The sequence below is a fragment of the Acanthopagrus latus genome, chromosome 20 (genome assembly GCF_904848185.1).
Source record: "Acanthopagrus latus isolate v.2019 chromosome 20, fAcaLat1.1, whole genome shotgun sequence".
Classification (NCBI taxonomy): Eukaryota; Metazoa; Chordata; class Actinopteri; order Spariformes; family Sparidae; genus Acanthopagrus; species Acanthopagrus latus.
Genome location: NC_051058.1, coordinates 15,634,183 through 15,654,119, shown reverse-complemented (window position 1 = coordinate 15,654,119; position 19,937 = coordinate 15,634,183). Strand labels below are relative to the sequence as shown.

At 41.5% G+C, this 19,937-nt stretch overlaps 2 protein-coding genes across 6 annotated transcripts in view; both read left to right on the top strand.

Moving 5' to 3' along the window:
* The first annotated feature begins 27 nt into the window (after window positions 1–27).
* ascc1 (activating signal cointegrator 1 complex subunit 1) lies at window positions 28–16,980 on the top strand. Of its 4 annotated transcripts, XR_005071730.1 has the most exons (11): window positions 31–378; window positions 503–608; window positions 715–812; window positions 888–1,066; window positions 1,156–1,289; window positions 2,164–2,283; window positions 2,394–2,518; window positions 3,098–3,171; window positions 4,951–5,095; window positions 7,371–7,430; window positions 12,352–12,636. XR_005071730.1 is itself a non-coding variant. In XM_037080653.1 (10 exons), the coding sequence occupies exons 1-9, from the start codon at window positions 264–266 to the stop codon at window positions 5,065–5,067; spliced, it is 1,068 nt and encodes a 355-aa protein (XP_036936548.1). In that variant the 5' UTR covers window positions 31–263; the 3' UTR covers window positions 5,068–5,095; window positions 16,866–16,980. The 4 variants fall into 4 exon arrangements, 2 of the variants coding, with proteins under 2 accessions (XP_036936548.1, XP_036936547.1); XR_005071731.1 differs by lacking the exons at window positions 7,371–7,430; window positions 12,352–12,636 and adding an exon at window positions 3,955–4,060 and having other exon boundaries at window positions 28–378; window positions 4,951–5,085; XM_037080653.1 differs by lacking the exons at window positions 7,371–7,430; window positions 12,352–12,636 and adding an exon at window positions 16,866–16,980.
* Window positions 16,981–16,982: 2 nt separating this feature from the next.
* The window catches only part of LOC119009405 (testican-2-like), a 47,346-nt gene continuing 44,391 nt past the window's right edge, over window positions 16,983–19,937 (top strand). For both annotated transcript variants that reach the window (XM_037080651.1, XM_037080650.1), the window contains exon 1: window positions 16,983–17,194. In XM_037080651.1, coding sequence (XP_036936546.1) covers window positions 17,018–17,194 — 177 coding nt within the window. In that variant the 5' untranslated portion in view covers window positions 16,983–17,017. The remainder of the gene's footprint in view (window positions 17,195–19,937) is intronic.

The following is a 19,937-nucleotide window of genomic DNA, read 5'->3' as shown; positions in this document are numbered from 1 at the left end:
TTCGTTTCCCCCACAGTGACCGTTCGCTTCCAGTTGTAGATCCACGGAAGTGTCGTAAAACAGGGAAACCTGTGTGTCAACGTCAACTTACTAGCTAGTAGCAAACGTTGTGAGCAACTAGTCGGCTGAATAAGTGTTTAGAACGCGTATTAAATGATTTCTTGAAACCTTATTCGCGTAGCTAAATTGTTAGCGAGCTGCCCAGATACGTATTTATATTGTTGGTTTAGTTTATGTAAAGCTAACGTCAGCCAGTTGACATTATGGAGGTTTTACGTCCAGCTCTTATCAACATAAATGGAAGAATATACCGAAGGAATGTCATAAAGGAAGAAAACTATGAGGAAGAAGAAGATTACTCTTACATGGGACCACCAGGTAAGTCCTGTCAGTGTCTAAAAAACAGAACAAATATTTGTATAAAGTCACAGACAGTGCTGCCAAGGAGTAGCTACAATTTATTTTGAAAAAGAAACAAAAAATGTGTTTTTATCATGTTTAGAGGGCGAGGACCTTGCAGACGAAGATGAAACCTGTGATACCAACTTCATTGAACAGACTGATAAAGGGTACCGCTGTGCCATTGATGTCCCAAGTGTTCTTTATAAGTGAGTTTAGATTGATCTATAGCCTCCCTAACTTTAAAAGCATAAGAGGTTTTGTTTCTAAGAAGTGTAATATCTGTCTGTGGTTCTTTGTGTCCTTGTTACACAGGTACATCATTGGGAAGAAAGGAGAAACACGCAGACGTCTGGAGTTCGACACAAAGACGAATATCAGCATCCCAAAACCAGGAGTAGAAGGACAGATTGGTGAGGATTAAGAGCATCGGAGAGCTCTCTGGGCAACAAAGTGTGATCTCTAAACTTTCCTCCTTCGTCCAACAGTTATCACAGGTTCCCATAAAGCCGCAGTCTCATCTGCTGTCACCCGAGTTGAGGTTCTTGTCGAGAGTTTCCGGAAGAAGCAGCCTTTCACGCACTTCCTGTCGTTCCCTCTGAGTGATCCCAAAATACAAGAAGGATTCCAGAGATTTAAAGACGAGGTGTTGGAGCAGTGTTCACAGGTACTGTGGAAGGAAATGTAACTGAATGGTGATGATAACAGGCATTATGTCTTTTCAAATTCCGTACTCACAAATAATCTTATTTGTAGGATCGTGGAGTGGATGAGAGCATATTTCAAAACCCAGCAAAGCTTCACCTGACAATCGGCACCCTGGCTCTGTTAAATGAAATAGAAGTGAGGAAAGCATGTGAACACCTCCAAGAGTGTCAAAATGTGATCAGGTAGGTCGCCAAATGAAGTTTTTATGTCATACAATAAGATTTTTTTTAACTGATAAACTAAAAAACACTCTTTGTTTGAGATAAAAGACGAGAGGGTTTCTAGAAACCAAAGTAAAATTACTGCTTAAGAGGACAAGTCTAGTGATATTCTATATTTTTCTTATTTAAAGCCAATTTAAAGCAACAAAGAATTGATCCTATTGACAATTATTGATTGTGTAACCAAGACTATAGACAAACACACATCATACACATCAGTGAGCCAGACTGTTGCACTTGATGACATGTTCCTTATTTAATATGAACATGGCACAGTGTTTTTTTTTTTTTAAGTCTCGTTTACACCGTCCTGCTGCTGTGAATACCCACTAACACATCAAATTCACAGCAGAAAATTGTCCCTAACAAATACAATTTGTGCTAAAAACTCAACATCAAGAAATTGCAGAGACTTCCTTTAAAAAGATGAAAAGAACATCTTTGTGACCTATTTTTAAAGATTTATATATAGTATAGTATTGAGACTAACAATAGTTTTTTTTTTTTTTAACTATTTATAAGATTTACTGACAGTGAGATAAATATAAGAACACTATAGGAAGATAACTAATACATTTATGTTATTGTTCCTCTTTTTAAAGTTCAGATTAGTGTAGATTTGGTGTCCAACAACACATAAAAACAAACCCAAAGACTCTTTATTTACTGTCATAAATGAGACAGAACCAGTAAACGTTTGACAACTTTGCTGGAAAAACTTACTGACCAAATTGATTATTGGCTTGGTTGTATGAAATCTAATGGCAACTGTAAAATGTGAACTTGTTCTGCAAGGTGAGTCACTGCAATCAGTTGTTTTGCTGTCTGTCATCAGGGACCTCACAGAGGGAAAACCTCTGCCGTTGGAGGTGAAAGGTATCGAGTACATGAATGACGACCCAGCAATGGTGGACGTCCTATATGCCAAAGTCAATATGAAAGACGGATCTGACAAGTGAGTGAATCGGTTACAAATCCTGTCAAAAGCCTCTCACAATTTTAAAATTTTTATTCTGCTGTAATCTGTTTTTTCACAATTGCATTTTAGATATGTCTGCTCTTAAGGTTGCAGGTAATTGCGGACCGGTTGGTCGAGCACTTTGTCTCCGCGGGGCTGATGGTCAGAGAGTGGGATAGGGTGAAGCTGCACGGCACCGTGATGAACACTCTGTTCAGAAAGGACTCCACAGGTAGCGACACTACACACACAGCCTGTGGTTTGTGTAAAAACAAACTTGGTGAACCACTCTGATCACATTGCTAGCTCCCTCCCTGGACCTGTTTATCAATGTCCCCTCATTATCTTTTGGCGTAGACCCGTGCTGCAGTGACGACAGAGCTGGACAATTAGAACAACAGATTCCTGAATGTAGGCATCAAGCAGCTACTTCTCTGTTTGGCCACCGATCTGTTTACGTGTACCAAGCAGCGTGTTTTCCAAGTACTCTGACAATGGCTTCATTCATTTTGTCCATGGATAAAGTCCAGCCCCAGTTCTCAAATTTGTACTGAGCTGACCAACAGCACGGCACAAGGGAGGGGCTGTGTCACTGCTGACAATGTTTGCCAGCATGTAGAAATCCTATTAAAAAATCAGTGTTTTTTTTTTTTTTCTTTCTTCCTCCTGTTTCACAATCTAAATGGCCTTGATTGTCACCTAGTGTAGCAGTCAGTAAACATGTTTATTTGCTCAGGAGATAGACTGTCTGTATTTTATGGCTCTGTGTTAGATTCGTCAGCTTGTCTCTGACGCTCTGGTGTTTTTCCAGTTGAAGACACGGGCGGCCAAGGAAGACAAACCATGAGCGAAAGAGAGGCCTTTGATGCCAGAAACATACTGCAGGTTAGAGGAACTGCGTACTTCTGAATGACCTTTGGACTGCTGCAGATTTGTGAACACTCTGACTCACTATAATCTATGTTGTTAATACCAGATGGCAATCACAAATGAGGATATTGGAATAGTTTTTAGGTATGGGCTGGATGAAAACATCTAAAATATACAGCATGTCGAGATGAACTAGATATTGATCACTCTTTTAAAGCTCCCACACCAACACTGCACCATACAATTGACACAAAACCGCACATTTAACATAATATGCCTAGGTTTTTCAACTGTAGTTGACATCTGCACTGTATTTGGAGTCCCATTAGGATATTGTGAGAGCTTGCCAATTAATGGGTCTTAAAATAGAGAGATTTAGGTCTTTGGGGAGGAACTTTGGGATGGCACTCTACCATGTAGAGGGGATAATCAGGTTAATGTAGGGGGCTGACTCACCGCTATCAACAGTCATGAAAGGTGTCCTGATTATATGCTGGTACTAAATGACTAAATGATTGTGTTCCCAGACCAGCTGCCATATGTAATTAGACAATAACCCACCAGATCTACTTAGAAATGAGTCAGTCATTCCATTTTAATTCACAATCATCTACATTAGTTCCTCTCTTTTTTTTTTTTTACATTTTGACTTGTCACAATAGGAAAAACACAGGTTTTTGTATTTAAAATAACAAAATAATCAGTTTTTTGCCCTCATTCTGAAAAAAGACAATGAACATTGGTGCTGTGTAATATATTGTTTGAGCACAATGTGAGTTTTTTTATTTTTCCGTGCAGAGCTGGACGACATTCGTACAAAGCTGTTTGCCTGAGTAATGACAATGTAGTCATCCATATGAACATGGCTGCCCTTTTCCATCCGCTCGACCACCTTTTTGTAAAGGTCAGAGTTGTTAATATCTAGCAGTAAAACCTCAATTAAAATACATAATACAAATGTGCTGTATAATGTATGTCCACTAAAACCTGAATAATATTGCCATGTCCTACGTGTCCAGATCGAGAAATGCTACCCTTTGAATGGGGCTGCACAATTAATCGAAATATTATCAAAATCACAATATGCAAGAAGACCTGCTGCACATGAACAACAATTCAAATGGTTCAGGTAACAATTGTAGGATGAATGTAATTCGCTGTAGTTGTCTAATTAGAGTGATCATGAGTTCGCTACGTCCTCCACGTTTGTTGCTTATTTTCACTGCTGTAAAAAGTCAGAACCATGTATTATCATCGGTGCTAAAAATATAGGGTGCTAAAATCTATTGGCTGGTTGAATGATTAACAAAACCACTGCCAGAAAATTTAGTTATCAAACCTGTTATTTAGAAAACATGCCTGTTTAACTCAAAGAGGAGAGTTTTGATTGCTTTGCTTTGAAAGAGTTTATTAAATCTTCCAGAGACAGTTTCTCTGTGAGTGACACTTGAAATGTGACACCAAGTTGACACTGCAGATAAAAAAGCAAAAAAAAAATTCAGAAATTCACCGGAGTGCAGAGAAGATCTTTGTCTAAATAACAAAATCCTTGATATTCTTTTCTCTGAAAGTTACACAAAAGGTGCCTACCACATACTCAGTCGCCCGTAACTATAGTAACACCATGTTTGAGTGTAACAGCTCATCATCTTTTCTTCATACTAGGCTCGACTTTGTGAACACATGGCCGACTTTTCTGTATCACTGTGTGGTTCGACTGCTTTGTTACCATGAAATAAATTGATTGTAATGCAAAATGAGCTACAGTGAAGAAGATTTTTCATTTCATTACAGATATTTCGCGCTCATCGTTTTGGAGAGTTTGAGCTGAACTCTGTGTTGCTGTCCCAGAGGTATTCGTCGGATTGCACAGGCTACTACTCGTCTACAGGGAGCATCAACTTCTCATGAGCTTCAACAGGACTGAGCATATTCTGAGGTGAGCTGTGAATTAAGTTTTCATTGATGCAGTCTTCACCATGTCGTCCACTAGGTGGCAGCATAGGGTTTTTATTTTTTTATTGCAATTGACTTGTTCTGTCTGTGTCTTAACAAAATTCTTTGTTTACCGATGCCCCTTGGGAACAGTTCATGCAGGAAAATAAAATGATTAGAGTGAAGAATGATTGAAATTTCAGACCAAAGCTCTATCAAAAGATGAAACATGGCATGCAAAAATCCCTTTGACTCCCATTCCCTGAAGAGAACCAATTGTCTGGAGACTGAAGTATAAAAACATAACTACCCAGAGCATTTCAAACAACATCAAAATAAGTGAGGAGGAATACGTTTTCATGGAACAAGAAATCAAAAGAAAACATGAAAGGCTTCAAAACCCTCCATGTTCACAGCTAAATACTTTTGTCTTGACTTTGAAAATGGAATGGTTTAAGATTTGTTTTTTTCTTTTGTTGTTTTTTTCAATAGAAAGATTTTATCGAGATGGAAATCACATCAACACTACAATCTTAGAGGAGGAGATGATGGTGTTTGTGTGTGAAATTGGGTTGTTGCAGATATAAAGCCAGATAAGAGTTGTTCACAGTCTTCAGAGATGTCTTAAATATATTATAGGTGTCATTTTGTTGAACACAGTGGCAAGACATTACAGATACATTTAATAGTATAAGTTATTGTTGTTGTTATTAATTATCCAACAGACTCTTATTGTGTCAGACTGTTTGCTTGAAATCAATATTTCCAAACTGATTATTCGTGACTTCCACTATAAATTCATCCCCTCTGCTCAGCAAAACACAGATACAAAGTCTCTGAACTTCTCAATTATCTACTGAGGACCCACAGCAGCTGATTTAACAGATTAGCGCACTTTAAAACAGACGGGAGGAGTTGGCTTGTACCCCGTGCTCCCAGAAAACTTCTGTCAAGAAGAAATCATCAGAGTGGAAATGAAAATGACACCTACAAAGATGTGACAGAACGTTTCATAACACAAACACTACATCGAGTAAAAAGCGATGCGCCACGTGTGTTTTCTTGGTGTAGCTGGTGGATCTTGCCCCTTGAATGACCGTCACATTGCTCTTTTCCAAGTCAGAGGTCATTTATTCCCACGATTCAAGCACAATAGAATGCTGCACGTGCCCGGCCCATCTCGTACATGTTCAGTCCCGTCATACAGGAAGTCGGCGTTCATGGCATGTTCTTAATAATTGAAGAAGTCTCCCTGCACCGTCTCACCGCTCAACTATTATGGCTGAAATAGCTGATCTGAGTTCTGCCTCCGTTCTTCAGCTGGCCCTGGCTGCTCTATTTTGAGAAACTCCGACTTTAACTAGCCGACTCTGAGACTTAAACATTTAATGATTGAGCAAATGTGGAATTTACAACTCCAAATAATGAAGACTTTCATGGCTGACACATCGCTTCAGTTGAATTTCACCCTGATCTGTTCTCATTCTCTCACTACTTGAAGTCAAAAACAAGTATTATCCATTTCCTTTCATCTCACTGCCTCATGAATGTGTTAATGCGTCACTGACATGATTTATTACACCAGCCTGGGTTTTTTTTCTCGTCTTTTTTTTTTTTTTTTTTTTTTTTATCAGTGCCCTTCCCACACGAACCACAACCTTGCTCCCACTCCCGTCTGTTGAGTGTGTCCGTGAATACAGACACCGGACACAGAGCCTGGACACTTGTTTTTGCCATTTTTTTTTTTTCTTTTTCTTTTTTTTTCCTGCCCGCCCCTCAGCTGCCGATGCTGTCTGCTTGGCATGCGGGAAGGTGATTGGAGCAGAGCGGCCAAAAGTTACACTGATGAAAACTGAGGGCGCTTTTTGTTTGTCAGCTCCACCATCCCGTGCTGTCCACCCTCCAGCACCAGCAGTGGTGTGACTCCCCCCCTGCCCCCGTTCTCCTGGAGCCATGTCAACACACGCCATTAGACAGGGGACATGCAAATTTTGTCATCGGAAAACAGCCAGCCAAGCCGTCCATGCACTGACTGTGACACTGCCTTGGCAGAAAAAAATGTCTTTTCAGACCCAGGAAAGAGGCCTAATTAGCCACTCCCTGTCTCCTGAGAGCATGTTGTTAGTGGGTCAGGAGTACACAGCCTTTCAGGTAACAGATACAGTGAGGATTCAGGGAAATGCCGATAGCATAAGCACACAAGGAGGGCTGAACGAGATAAGATCATTTGCAAGTTAATGAAATTCATTGAGAGTGTGTATCCTTGTTTCTTCTGGCAGGGACATGACGAAGGATGCGTTGGGCAGATGTCCTCAGTAATGATGGTACTGAAAACACATGTGAGGGAACATACGTCACCGGCAGACACACTCACACACTAGTGACATTTCAATCTGACAGTGTTTCAAAATAAGATGTCGGGACTGCGTGTTTGTTTAAAACGGCTATGTGTGTGTTTTTGTTGCGTAGATCAGGAATATACCGGTCCAGGGATGCAAGTGGTGATTATTTTCTAGCGTCGGTTAATTAGTGAATTATTTTCTTGAATAACTGAACAATCAATTTAGTATTCTTATATACATCCCGTGGTCTTCCAGAACCAATGCGCCACTGATCTTCACAATAGATCATTGTGCTTTTGTTGGCGGTTACATCTTCTCCTTTTTTAGATGATTATCGCTGCGTTACACTATGTTATCGTTTCCAAATCAAATGTGTTTAATCTATAAACATATTAAACAGAAAAAAATGGAAAATTCTGACATTTGACGAGCTGGAATCAGTATTTGTTTGGCGTATGCTGATCATTTTGTCACATTTAAATCATCAGGGGAAAACAAGCTACATACAGTTTTTGTTTGCCTCCTGCAGTTGCCCACGGTTCGGGTAATGATTTGGATCGACTCTTGACAAAATCATGTTGCTGTGCACGTCTGTGTGGGTGAGCTTGCTTATTTTGATTTTTTTTTCTGTCCCTGCCACATCTCTCACCCTAATTAGTCAGCTCTGTGCTTCCTGCTGTGGGAACTTCCAACATGACCCCTTGAGATTTTTTGAGACTAGCATGTGTCCCTTTCAATGAGCCCGATAAATGAGACCTCGGTGTGTGTGCGTGCGCGTGCGTGCGTGCGTGTGTGTTCGTGCATGTGCTTGTGTTGCCACGGACCTGTTCCCTCTGCGGATCTGCGTCCTTATTTCTGAAGATCTGAGGAGACACAGGAGCGGGGTTTTTTAATTAAAATGTTAAACAGTTAAGTCGCCTTTGCAGGATTGTGTGAAAGGCATGTGCTTGTTTATATGCACGGATGAGTCACACACAGAGGCTGTATGTTTAGTAGGCTCGGATGTGACACCCACTAAAATAAAAAAAGCAAGCCAGTTAAACAGCTGATTAAAACTTATTTTCTGATTCATTTCCTTTTTCATTCCCGTGTAGAAAGAAAGAGCTGTGAATTTAAATGAGGTGAAAGCAAAGCAACTGCGACGATGACCCCGTAGCACTCTCGAAAACTCACAATGAACCTTTCAGTAATGAGAATTCATATCATGTTGGGTAACTGAAGGCTTGTGTTATCTCAACCAAAGTATTGTTTAGACTTCAGTCCAATTTGCATTTTTAATTTCATGCTAGTTTTCAAAGTTTTTTTTAATGCAAAAGCTGTGTGAAATGGGTCTTACTTGATCACTGTCAAACCTTTCAGCACATTTTTGGGGGTTTTGATATTCAGAACCGCACTGCGCAATTTTTCATAGTGTAATTAGAAATTAGGTTTTCATTCAGCAGAGGCCGCTGTTAACATCTGCTGGGGGGGAAAAAGACGACGTTTGGCCGACATGACCTTTTTAATATAGTAGACATGTTTGATTTGCATGCTCGGAGTGACCGCTAATACATATGAAATCGATTAAGCACTTAATTACTTTTTAAGGTCATGTTTTTTTTTTGTTTTTTTTTTTTACCTGCGTGTTCCTTAAAGCACGAATGTTGAACAGGTTCATTTAACAGAGCGAGGCGGTGAATATTTTAAAGCAAATCCAATTATCTGACAGGATGAACTCGACAGCGAGGGAGATGACATTTCAGTATGTAGCGCTGTACTACTTTTGTCATGTGCTCTCCTTAACAAGCTTGAATCCTTTGATTGTTTTTATGAAGGTCGTTTGGTCGAACAAAGTTACAAAGGTGATCTATAACTGATCTAGTCGATGCGGACGAATCCTTTAAATTGGATGTTGTTAGCGGTGAAACGTGGCCGCGCACCTTTCTTTGATTTTTCTCTCATGTTGGACGTGACTCTCCAGTTTGAGTGTCGCCGCCGTTGGAATTTCACACTAATCACTCTGTCGCTAATGGGCATGAGCAGCCTTGACGGACAGCCAAGGCGAGGGTATTTGAAATGCCTAATCTGTGTCTCCAGCAAGAAAGGCAGGTGATCCCTGCAGCAGCTCTTTATCATTCAAAGTGCTGAGTGTGGAGGCTGCCTGCAGCTGTCCATGTCTGTTTACTGCTGGAGGCTTTCACACGGGGAGGAGAGGCGCCAAGCCGAGTGTGTTTGAACAGCAGGTAGTCATCCAGAGCTGCTGTTGACTTTTTGTACACTTTGGGGCTGTAACACACTTTTAGTATTGATTAATTTGCCATACCTTGTTTGGTGTTTGATCTAAAATCCTTATTCTAGCACAGATGGGACGCTGTGTAAATCATAAATAAAACAGAATTTGATGATTTGTTAGACTTTTTAGACATCCTCAACACACATTTGGTAGACCTCATCAACTTTTGTTTTTGGAAATTAATGCTTATTCTGAATTTGATGACATTGACAAGAGGGCAACAAAAGACTGGGTAAGATGGGTAAACAGGTTTATTTGGAACAGGTGATAATATCATGATTGGGAATGAAACGTGCATCCTCAAAAGGTTCAGTCGGTCAGGAGCGAGCAAGGTTCACCACCTTGCTAAACACATGATTTTATGAAGGATATTCTTACATGGACGTGGGAACACAGCTCGTCTGCAAAAGACTTCCTTCTGCTTTGATTTCCATTTTACACGGTGTCCAAACTATTTTGGAATCAGGTTCGTACAACATGCCAGAAAATACTTAAACTTGCGGCTGACAGTTAAGATGAACCAGTGGTAGTGTCTCGCATTAAGTTGTTTTGTTTTTTTTCCAGACCAAAACCCAAAGATTCTCACTTTTATAAAAATGATGCAAGGTGTAAAAGCAAAAGAAATCATGACATTTGAGATGCTGGAAAGAGGAAATGTTGAGCACTCTCGCTCAATAAGCCGTTTCCATGACACTGTGACATAAATCGAGTCAATATACCAGGCCAGCTTGAGGGCTGTAGAGGTAGGATGAAGGCATTCACCTCAAAATCTGAAGTGCGTATTTTGTCCTCTTACCTGTAGTGCTAGTTATCTGGTACATTTGAAAAATGTCTGCTCATGGCCAAGAGGCTTGTGCTTGTGAAAGTCCGGAATGTAAACATGAATGGAGTCCTCCTTGGCTGAGCTGTTTGAGTAATTAGCACAGTGCTTGCTTGCATGCTCCCTTTTTGAGGGACATCAGAACAAGCTGTAAACACAACATTGACATTTAATCATCTCACAAAGTTGTTTTGACAAATGTGTCAGCAGATAGTTGACACATACAGCAGACAAGGAGTAACACTGGCACTCATTTCAGCTCTGTTTTTGGCCTCCACCTTGGCTCTTGAGGGAAACATCTGAACATTTAGCTGCTAAATTCTGCACTATTTTCAACAGCTTGTCACTGTCTTTGTCTGTTGGCTGTTTCGTGTTGAGCAGGTGGGTTTATTTAAAGCTTTTTTTCTTTTCTTTTTTTTAAGGTGAAAACATTTTCCTCTTGTAGCTTGAAACTAAAACAACAACTGAAAGATGCCTGAACTGAAGAATCAGGTATATCATCTGTGGATTTGTGACTACAAGCAACACCGCTCACACCACAATAGCTCTGCATTGTTTATATAAAGGCATTAATGATCACACATGGTGAAGCCTCAGACTGAAGTTGAGTTTCAGAAGCCATACATTCTTAAAGAAATCCTCCTTCTGACTTTTTTTTTCAAATGCTTTATCCATCCATTCCAGCTGCACTTAATGCTGTCTCTTATTAGGACGATGTAGAGTGAAACTGATGGGGATTTGTCATTTATAGTATGGGCATAAGCTTCCTAATGTGCGGACTAAAAATAAACCATCCGGCGAGACTGAGCGTGTCAGGGGTTCAGAGTCGTAGCCTGCTTCTGTCTATTGTGTACATTTAATTGAAAAAGGTGCCGCACTCTGTTCCACCCCTTGCTGCAGCTGCCCGCAGTGCAAAACAGCAGCTACCAGCTCTATCCTGGCAAAAGCAAACTGCTGTCAGACTGTTCTCAACTAACTTTGCACTTTTAATAGCTGTGTGACCCAGTTTGAGTCCAATTGAATTAGATCTATACGCGTTTATAGCAGCTCCACTTACAGCTGTAAGTCACTCGAGATTACTTATTAAATGCCTCCCGATGTGGTTTATTCTCCCCTCAACTTTCTAAAATAACTTCTTTTGATGGTTCTCCTATCCAGGAACTTACTTTGAGGCTTCCTTTTTTTCTTTTTTTTTTTTTCTCGATGTGCACTTTACAGTGAGAGCAGCTATCACAGGCTGTAACCGCCTCACAAACAAGCATCAGAGGTGGCTGCCGGAGAGGAACTACTTTATAAGAGTTTGATGTTATTGTGTTTGTTGTGTCACCAAGATTTTATACTTTTTAATGGACATTTTAAATGACATCATAAGAAGAGACCATACACACATTATAAACAAACAGTATTGACAAGAGAAAAGTTAACATTGTTACATGTGAGGACTGCAACTATCATTGTTTTCATTATAGATACATCTGCCAATCATTTTTGCAATTCATTTTTAGTTAACAAAATGTACAAAAAAATAAGAAAAATGTGCTCTTAATCACTTCTTTCATCCAACAGACAGTCCTAAACCTTTAACACTTTATTTACGTCAAATAAAGAGTAATAAAGTGTCAAATTGTCACAGTTGACAAGCTGGGACAAGCTAGGAACCTTTAAAAAAAATAAGGAAAGGTCACCTGTTTTTGACGAGTTGGAAACTAGATTTAAAAATCAACATTTCTTGTAAGTATGAACTTTAATCAACAGAGAACATGTAGATGAAATGAGCCTCAGGGTGATGTAAAGCGCATATATTGATCACTGATTTGGTGTTGCAGGTCATCGATGGACGTGGCCGCAGGATGGAAAGTGTTCCCTCCGATGGAGGAAACTCTCATTTGACAGCGAAGCACTTCGCGGAAACAAGTTTCCATCAGATGATCGACATGAATGGACTCACAACAAAGCACTGTCAACGCTTTGCTGAATCTTTTTTTGTCGAAATCAGTCGGAAAACAAACATCTGTTCAGGTTCTGGTTTCCTTCACGGTGGCAGGAGGTGCTGCATTTTTTAACATTCTCTGTAAATCTTGTAGGAATAAATAAAACGTGTGGAGCATCCATCCTTGGCCTGTTGCAATTAATTGTTGTGAAGCAGGAGCTCCTGAGGCGACCCTCGCGGAGTTGTTACATCATGTGAGAATATGCGCAGCCTTGATAAGGCGCTAAGCTCGCGTCGGGCCTTTTGAGCTGCGTGTACGTGCAAAAAGGGGGATGTGCCGTGTTTAATTTGAAGACAGCAAATATTTACAGATAAGAAACCCCTCAAATGTTGCTGCTTGTAGTGTTGTCTGATGTTATTCTAATGAAGCTCTCCTCCCTGCCGCCCCTTTTGTGTAAACTGAGTACGCTTGGTGAAACAGGAGAGATAAGTTTTATCAACATCTGCCGAGAGAGAAGCAGGAGGAACTGATGACATCAGTTAATCTCTTTACAATTAAAGGCGCTCTTCCACAGCCTGACTCTGACATGTAGAGGACGGTGTTGAACAAGTTGCGTCAAGCTGCTTCCACGTCGGAACATAAGAAGCTTCGCATCACTGTGTTGTCTTGGATGTTTCTAAGTGTCAGGGAAATCAAGTCAAACGTTCCTCAAGCAGTCATCGGGGGGCAATCATATCACGACAGCTTGGGCACGCTTTAGTGGAAGTTCAGTTAAAACCCGTAAAAAGGAAAACGGGAATTTGTCTCATGAGTCAACATTTGCAGTAACTGGATGATGAAGTTGTGCCTTTTAAATCTAGCCTGGTGTCATCATTCTGATTTGTTCAGTGATTCAAGTTACGGTGCAGTGACCTCTGACTGGCTGGAGAAAGAATACAGAGTATTCTTCTTCCAAAAACCCCCAAACATTTACTGCAAAATAATACAGTGGTTGTCTGTTTTCAAGAATAAGAGAATCGCCTTTGTCAATGTATCTGCTGTAAAAGAATGATCAAAGTCTGCAGCACACAATTGTATATGTTTGTAACTGTTTTGGTAAAGGTGCACTATGCAGTTTTAGGGAAGAAATTGTAATCGGATATTCTAAGTAGGTAAAAATGCAGCATAGTTTGTAACAGCCTTTTATGGATAAGCATCTTAACACTTCCATGTACATACTGGGGAAATTATCTAGTCAGAGCCACTAAACTGGATAAATTATTAATTTAAACATCTTTCTTTTAAGAAAAATCACTATAAAATCAAAAGATTCCAACAGGATTAGAAAAGACAGCTTTTAGTATTTAGTGATCCTCCCATTTGCTATGTATTACAAGACAGGAGCTTCTGGATCAATGACTGTTATCTAGTATCTGTGTACTGTACACAGTGGACAGTGGTGCACCTGAGGAAGGGTTGCATCAACCAAAAAGTTGTAAATAAAATGTAAATAAACATTTTTTTTTTGAGAGCACCAATCCCCCACACGCCTACTGATATAAGATGATAACAAGCCGAGACTATTTTCTCTTCATTTTAACAAATACAAAAATGACTATTTTAGCGTTCAGTCACATCTTATGACTCTCAGCCACAGATGGGCTGTGAAAGCCTCGGAGGAGCGCGAGTCCTGCATGCTGAATGCTAACACGATGATCTGAGGTGTTCATTTCGTGGCATCGTTCTGGATTATTTGCTACTGTCATTGTGACTGAGAGGTGCAAATGGCCACTCTGTAATTGATTTGAGGTTGTTACTGCTGTGTTTAAAGATTCAAGACTTTGATTTCTTGACTGAGGATTCGAACCGATCAGTGAGGCACAAGCACGCTTAGAGAATCCTCTCTGCTTGTACCTTGTGTACTCTGGTATAAAAATGGTTTGCAGTGATGACTAGTCCTTCGGGGCTTCCTGGTCACTGTGCTGCAACTTCAGATACGCAATTAAAAAGAAAGGATTCTTTGAGTCTTCTCATCGTTAAAACGTACCCTGTTATGAGGAAACACACTCAAAGCTTTCATCAACATGTTTTTCCCTTTTGCTGTTGAACCTGCAGGACCCCCCCTCAGGATTCTATCCTCCTCTTACTCGCAGTCCAGAGACAGGCTTCCCAAAAGCCATCTTTAAACAATCTGTAAAAACTAATGGTGCGCGGCAGAGCACAGTCTTTTAAATGCTTCCGAGCGACCCAGTTCAGCTGTGAGAGCATCAATCTGCAGCAAAGCCCCCCCGACATGACTGATGATGACCTCTTGATTAACACATCATGTCCGGCGTGGGGGTACTGTTGACGTGCACAGCTGGCTGACGCTGTGGGACATTTCCTCCTGCCGCCCTCGCTCCATCAAATTCTGGAGCTCTGCACACTCAGAGAAAAAAGCCTGCATCTACCACATCAACCGTTTTCGGTGCCAGCGTTGGAGGGGGCAGTTCGGCCAGCTAAGCAGCATCCCAGGAATGCGATCCTGCCCCTGGCTACTCGGGCTCGGCTGAATATTGGTAACCCTAAACTCCGATGGGTCTGAGCAAGAGCGCCGGATTAGGTTTATCTTCACGGGGGTGGAAATGGAGAGCGGCAGGGAGAGCTGGGAGAGTTTAGGGAGCAGCTGGAGTAACGTGGGCAGACTGAGAATGATGTGCAGGTACAGCAGAACTCTGTAGGTCACGGATTATTGATGGGGGGGAAAAAAGGAAGCATCGCGGCAGCAGCTCAAATATACATCTTCAATCACATAGAGCCGGTCTGACATTAGTGTTCAGACCCGTGAAAGATGGTTTTAAATTTGAGGGAAGGAATCAAAGTTTTGACATCAAATAGGCTTATGTCACGCTGATTTACAGGGAACTGTGTGACTGCACATATTGTGCAAGTATTCACATAACTTTAACATTTCTTTTAGAGCAACTTTTATATACTTTACTGTCTTTTTTAATGTTTTATTCTATTCTAAGTTAAATATTTGTTTGTACATGTTGGTGTGGATGAGGCTACAATCTCTTTGTGCAATCCTGTATTGTTTGTTTTTGCCAGCAACACTTTACAGTAAGGCAAAAAAAAAAAAAAAAGTGAGTAGTTACTGAGGAGGGAGTGACAAATAAATCAGGAACAACCTGGTAGTTAATGAATCGTTAATGAGTATTTCCTGAATAACCATGTTTTCAGGACTGTATACTGCAGTTGATAATGATGAGATATAATGAATCATTAGGTAAGTATTAGTTACTGACCTGTATCATTAAATACTAATTACATAATCATTAGATACACTTTTTGTGTACCGTTCAGTTAAGCGACACGTAATACGGCGTAGTTACTCCAATAGACCCATTAGTTACTCATAAGTTCACAGAACATCGCAGCATTCTCCTAAACAACTGAAGCAGACGGAGATTTGTCTGAAAACATAAGAAAACAGCCTGACCCAAACACCAAATGGCTCCACACAGCTCATCCATCGTAATCCAAGTGTCCAGATGCCTCGAGATCCCAGATTGAATTGAAAAGATGCTATTCACACCCCTGATGTGCAATTGCGCTCGCGCACCCAGACCCGGTGCCTTTAAAAGGGGTGTGAATGTCTTTTCAAATCAATTTCGCAACTCAGGACTTACTGAAACTTAGACCGGGCAAGACGGAAACAAGTCCCCATCCAGATCAGCTGTTTAAGAGAATGCTGTGATGCTCTTTCGCTGCGAAGCTCCAGAAATGTTCAGTGTAATGCAGTGCTCATTTTTCGGGGTGAACTCATCCTTTAATAACGTTCAGATCTAATCTTACAGAGACTACTGATCTGAGTCACTCTCTGTGCTGCTAATGAACAAATTAAGAGCTCGTTTTGAGCTTAATTTCTCCTCATTTCCCCGAGGCCTCTTAACAGTCCCTCAGTGGCCCTCAGAAAACCCACGGAGCCCAGTCAGGAGCCCCGTCTTCTTCATCTTCATGGTATTATCTTAACTGCAGTAATTTCTTCACATTTCTTCTGACTTAATTGTTTAATTGACTCACTCATCTGCAGAGCCTAACTGGCATACACATGAGACAGACACTGGCTTGTTTCCAAAAGCATTTTTAATACATATTAAAAAATACAAATCGGGTTGATCATCAGCACAGTAACAAAACATCTGTTCCACATGTGTGATTCATTTGCAGGGTGACTTATCAGGAGTGTGTGTGTGTGGGCTGCTTACAAACGGGGTGGGGGGGGGGAATAAAACCCCAGCAAAGACACTGAAATAATGAAACCAAGTGAGCAGAAATAAATGATTAGTGCGGGATCTCATCTCTCCTTTAACCTCTCTCTCCCTCCCTCCTCTCTCTCTCTCTCTCTCTCTCTCGCTTTCTCCTCCCTCTCTCTCATTTCCATTCAGTCAGCAGCAGCAGCAGCAGCGGCAGCAGCAGTCTTGTTTGAGGATCCTTGGCAGCAGGACAGGAGGATACATCCCAGACACAACCCCCCCACACCACCACAAAAAAACAAAAAAACAAAAAAACAAAAAAAACAAAAAACTGCCCGAGCAACATGTTCGCTGTGCGGATCGCCGCCTGCCTGTCCCTGCTGGCGGGCTTCTCGCTCCAGGTGGACGTGAAAAGTGGCAAAGAGGCGGGGAAAGCCGGGAATTTCATGGAAGATGAGCAATGGCTGTCAACCATCTCCCAGTACAGCCGGAAGATCAAGCACTGGAATCGCTTCAGAGACGTGAGTGGTGTGTTTTTGTGTGTGTTGTTTTGTTTTGTTGTATTACCCGCGCGGGTTGTTGTTGCTGTCGGTGCTCTCACCTCGGAGGTGCTGGATGTCTGCGGTGGAGATGGAGCGCGGAGGTTTTGGCGCTCAGGTGATTTTCTTTCTTTTTTTTTTTTTTTTTTGCGCACAGTGGACTGAGCGCAGACACACGCGCAGCACGAGCAGTTTGTGCGGAAGAAAAACACTTGAGATGATCAAACACTGTGCCTCATGACATGACTAATTCATCAACATCAACTTTTTCTCTCTCCCCACACCCCTCTCTTACGTTCTCATTCATTTGCAGCTGACACGCCAAGCTTAAAACTGGCACTTTTATCTATGGACCGTCTTATGAGAGAGCTCCCTTCTGGTGTTGCCTGTGATGTAACGGTGTCTGTATTCACTGATCAGTACCCATTGATCTGCCATATTGCACACACACAATGTAAGGCAGCTTCCGACAGAAAAAGCCACAGCGAGACAGACATCGCAAGTGTGTTTCCCCCGGATCAGACATCAAGTAGAAAGGGGAACAAACATTTCTTTCTCCCGTGCAGAGCTGCTGTCCAGACATCTCTGGGCTGTGGAGTGACAGCTTTGTTTATTCTGAGGGCTGCTCGCTACAAATGGCCAATGAATTGGACAAATCTCTGCATCAATTTTCCTAGTTTATGACTCTCAGAATTTGGGCATTTGCTGGTTCCCTCTGTCAGACAAGAAATCAAACTGTTGGGATTTGTTCGCCTTTCTGCTATTTCTTAGTATCAGACCAGATAGAATTAGTTACATGAAAGGAATCTTGATCACAATGGTTAGTCACAACATTTTAGCAACTGAATCTGACACTTGAGAAAAAGCTATAACCAATAATGACATTTTTATGAAGTTCCACCAACCAGCCAGCCCCGTAGTCCAGGAAAAAGGCAAAGGTTGGGTGATATTGATCAAATATTGTGACAGAGACAATTAAAACACCATTAATGACCAGATGGAAGTCTGTTTTTGGTTAATCAAGCCCATAAATCAGATGGAGCCTATGCAAGACCAAATACTGCCATAAGCATTAGGCGGAGTTTGTGGGGAGGCACCAGGGGGCTTTTGCTCGAGGTAGAGAGGCTGAAATACGTCACCACATTCACTGTATGATATGTTTCCTCTCCACGTTTCTCTCAAGTTTGTGCATGACGTTCTGGAGACGCTGTGTCGTACGAGGCCCTGTTCCCTATCCGACACTGTTGTAGAACGTAAAGGAGTAAACACACAGGGCCTACTCCATTATCTGCCCACCCCCAAATGTTTCTTCTATATAGAAATCTTGTAAGTTATCCAATAAAATAGAAAATGATAGTGAGAAACACATCTGAATACCATTTTTTTTGGGGGGGGGGGGGTCATGTGACATGGCATGGTTTGATGTTGGGTGTGAGTGCCCTCTGAGCAGGCTTCAGTTTGAAAAGACAAACACCCTGATGTCTGATGAACAACAGAGTGAGAGTCAGAGAACAATTTCACGCCTGTTCGTTTGGCCCTATGGCTATAAGCTCGGCACTGCCGTCTTCTCTTACTGTACGCATAAGATGCCAGGCGATAGCTAGACTGTGTGCACTCACCTCAGTTAAAAAAATGGTTTCCCCTCACCGCTAGCACAAATGTCAAACTCTTGATGAAATTTCACAAATGTCCATAATGGCCAGATGCAAACAGAGGGTAGAGAGTACAACTGATGGGTCTCACAGGGTAAAGCCTCTCATGACATCAAACTGTTAAACCCTGAGGACGAGTCTGCTGACCATCAGTCTTCGATTGATTTGATGTTGGTGTGTTACAATGGAGATCTGGTTTACACTGTTCAGGATTGTGTTGGATAATGATGGCTGTATGCACACCAGGTATTTTATCATGCTGTCGCTAATTATGTTTTTTTTTTATTTTTTTTATTTGAGCTTGTTTGGAGCAGTTTAGCATATGATTTACATATTGTTTTGGTTCTGTGATTTAACTGGTTTCAAGACAAGTTTCACTGCTGGGACAGTCTGAACTGATTGTAAGAATGCTGAAGTTTTATACAATATTTTGGTTGCGCTCAGGGGTGAGACAACACAAGAAGAATATGTGCACCAGTATACACTCCATTACTCAGTTATTACCAAGCTGAATCTGATACAGTTTTACATAACAGCCCCGCAATAACTTCTACCTCACAAAGGCCATAATGTTGTTGAAATTGTTTTTGAGAGTTCAACTTTATGGTCATTCCGTACGCTTGTATTTCGCGGCGCAGTTGAGCTGTGTTTTGTTGCAGCCACCAGGGGAAATGTGGGGTGATGGGAAGGCAGTGGATAAAGCGTCGGGGCAGCGGCGAGACACCTCCCCCCGATACCAAAGGACAGAACACATGGCCTGAATCTGGATGTGTGAGGGTCTCTGAGGTGGAGTCCATAAGCTCACACCCGAGCCCTCTACCTCACCAGCCGGACGGTCGTTTGATCTTATTGCTGAGAAATACCACCTCACACAGGAAAGTCTTATCAATGTCGGCCAGATCGCAGCTGTATTCACCTGGGCCATGCTCGGTGGCGTGCATGTGTCCTGCTGCCCTGGAGTGCCCGATCGCCCAGAAGGCTCGTCAGAGAATTTTGTAATTGAACTACAAATTTGTGCTGCCATGCGAAACTTAATATTATCTTTGCTGTCATTGCTTCACCTGTCTGATTGG

Coding starts and splice junctions, on each gene's coding strand:
- ascc1 (XM_037080653.1), top strand. CDS start 264: ATGGAGGTTTTACGTCCAGCTCTTATCAACATAAATGGAAGAATATAC. Junction 609..714: donor GTCCCAAGTGTTCTTTATAA/GTGAGTTTAGAT, acceptor CTTGTTACACAG/GTACATCATTGGGAAGAAAG. Junction 2,284..2,393: donor ATGAAAGACGGATCTGACAA/GTGAGTGAATCG, acceptor TCTGCTCTTAAG/GTTGCAGGTAATTGCGGACC.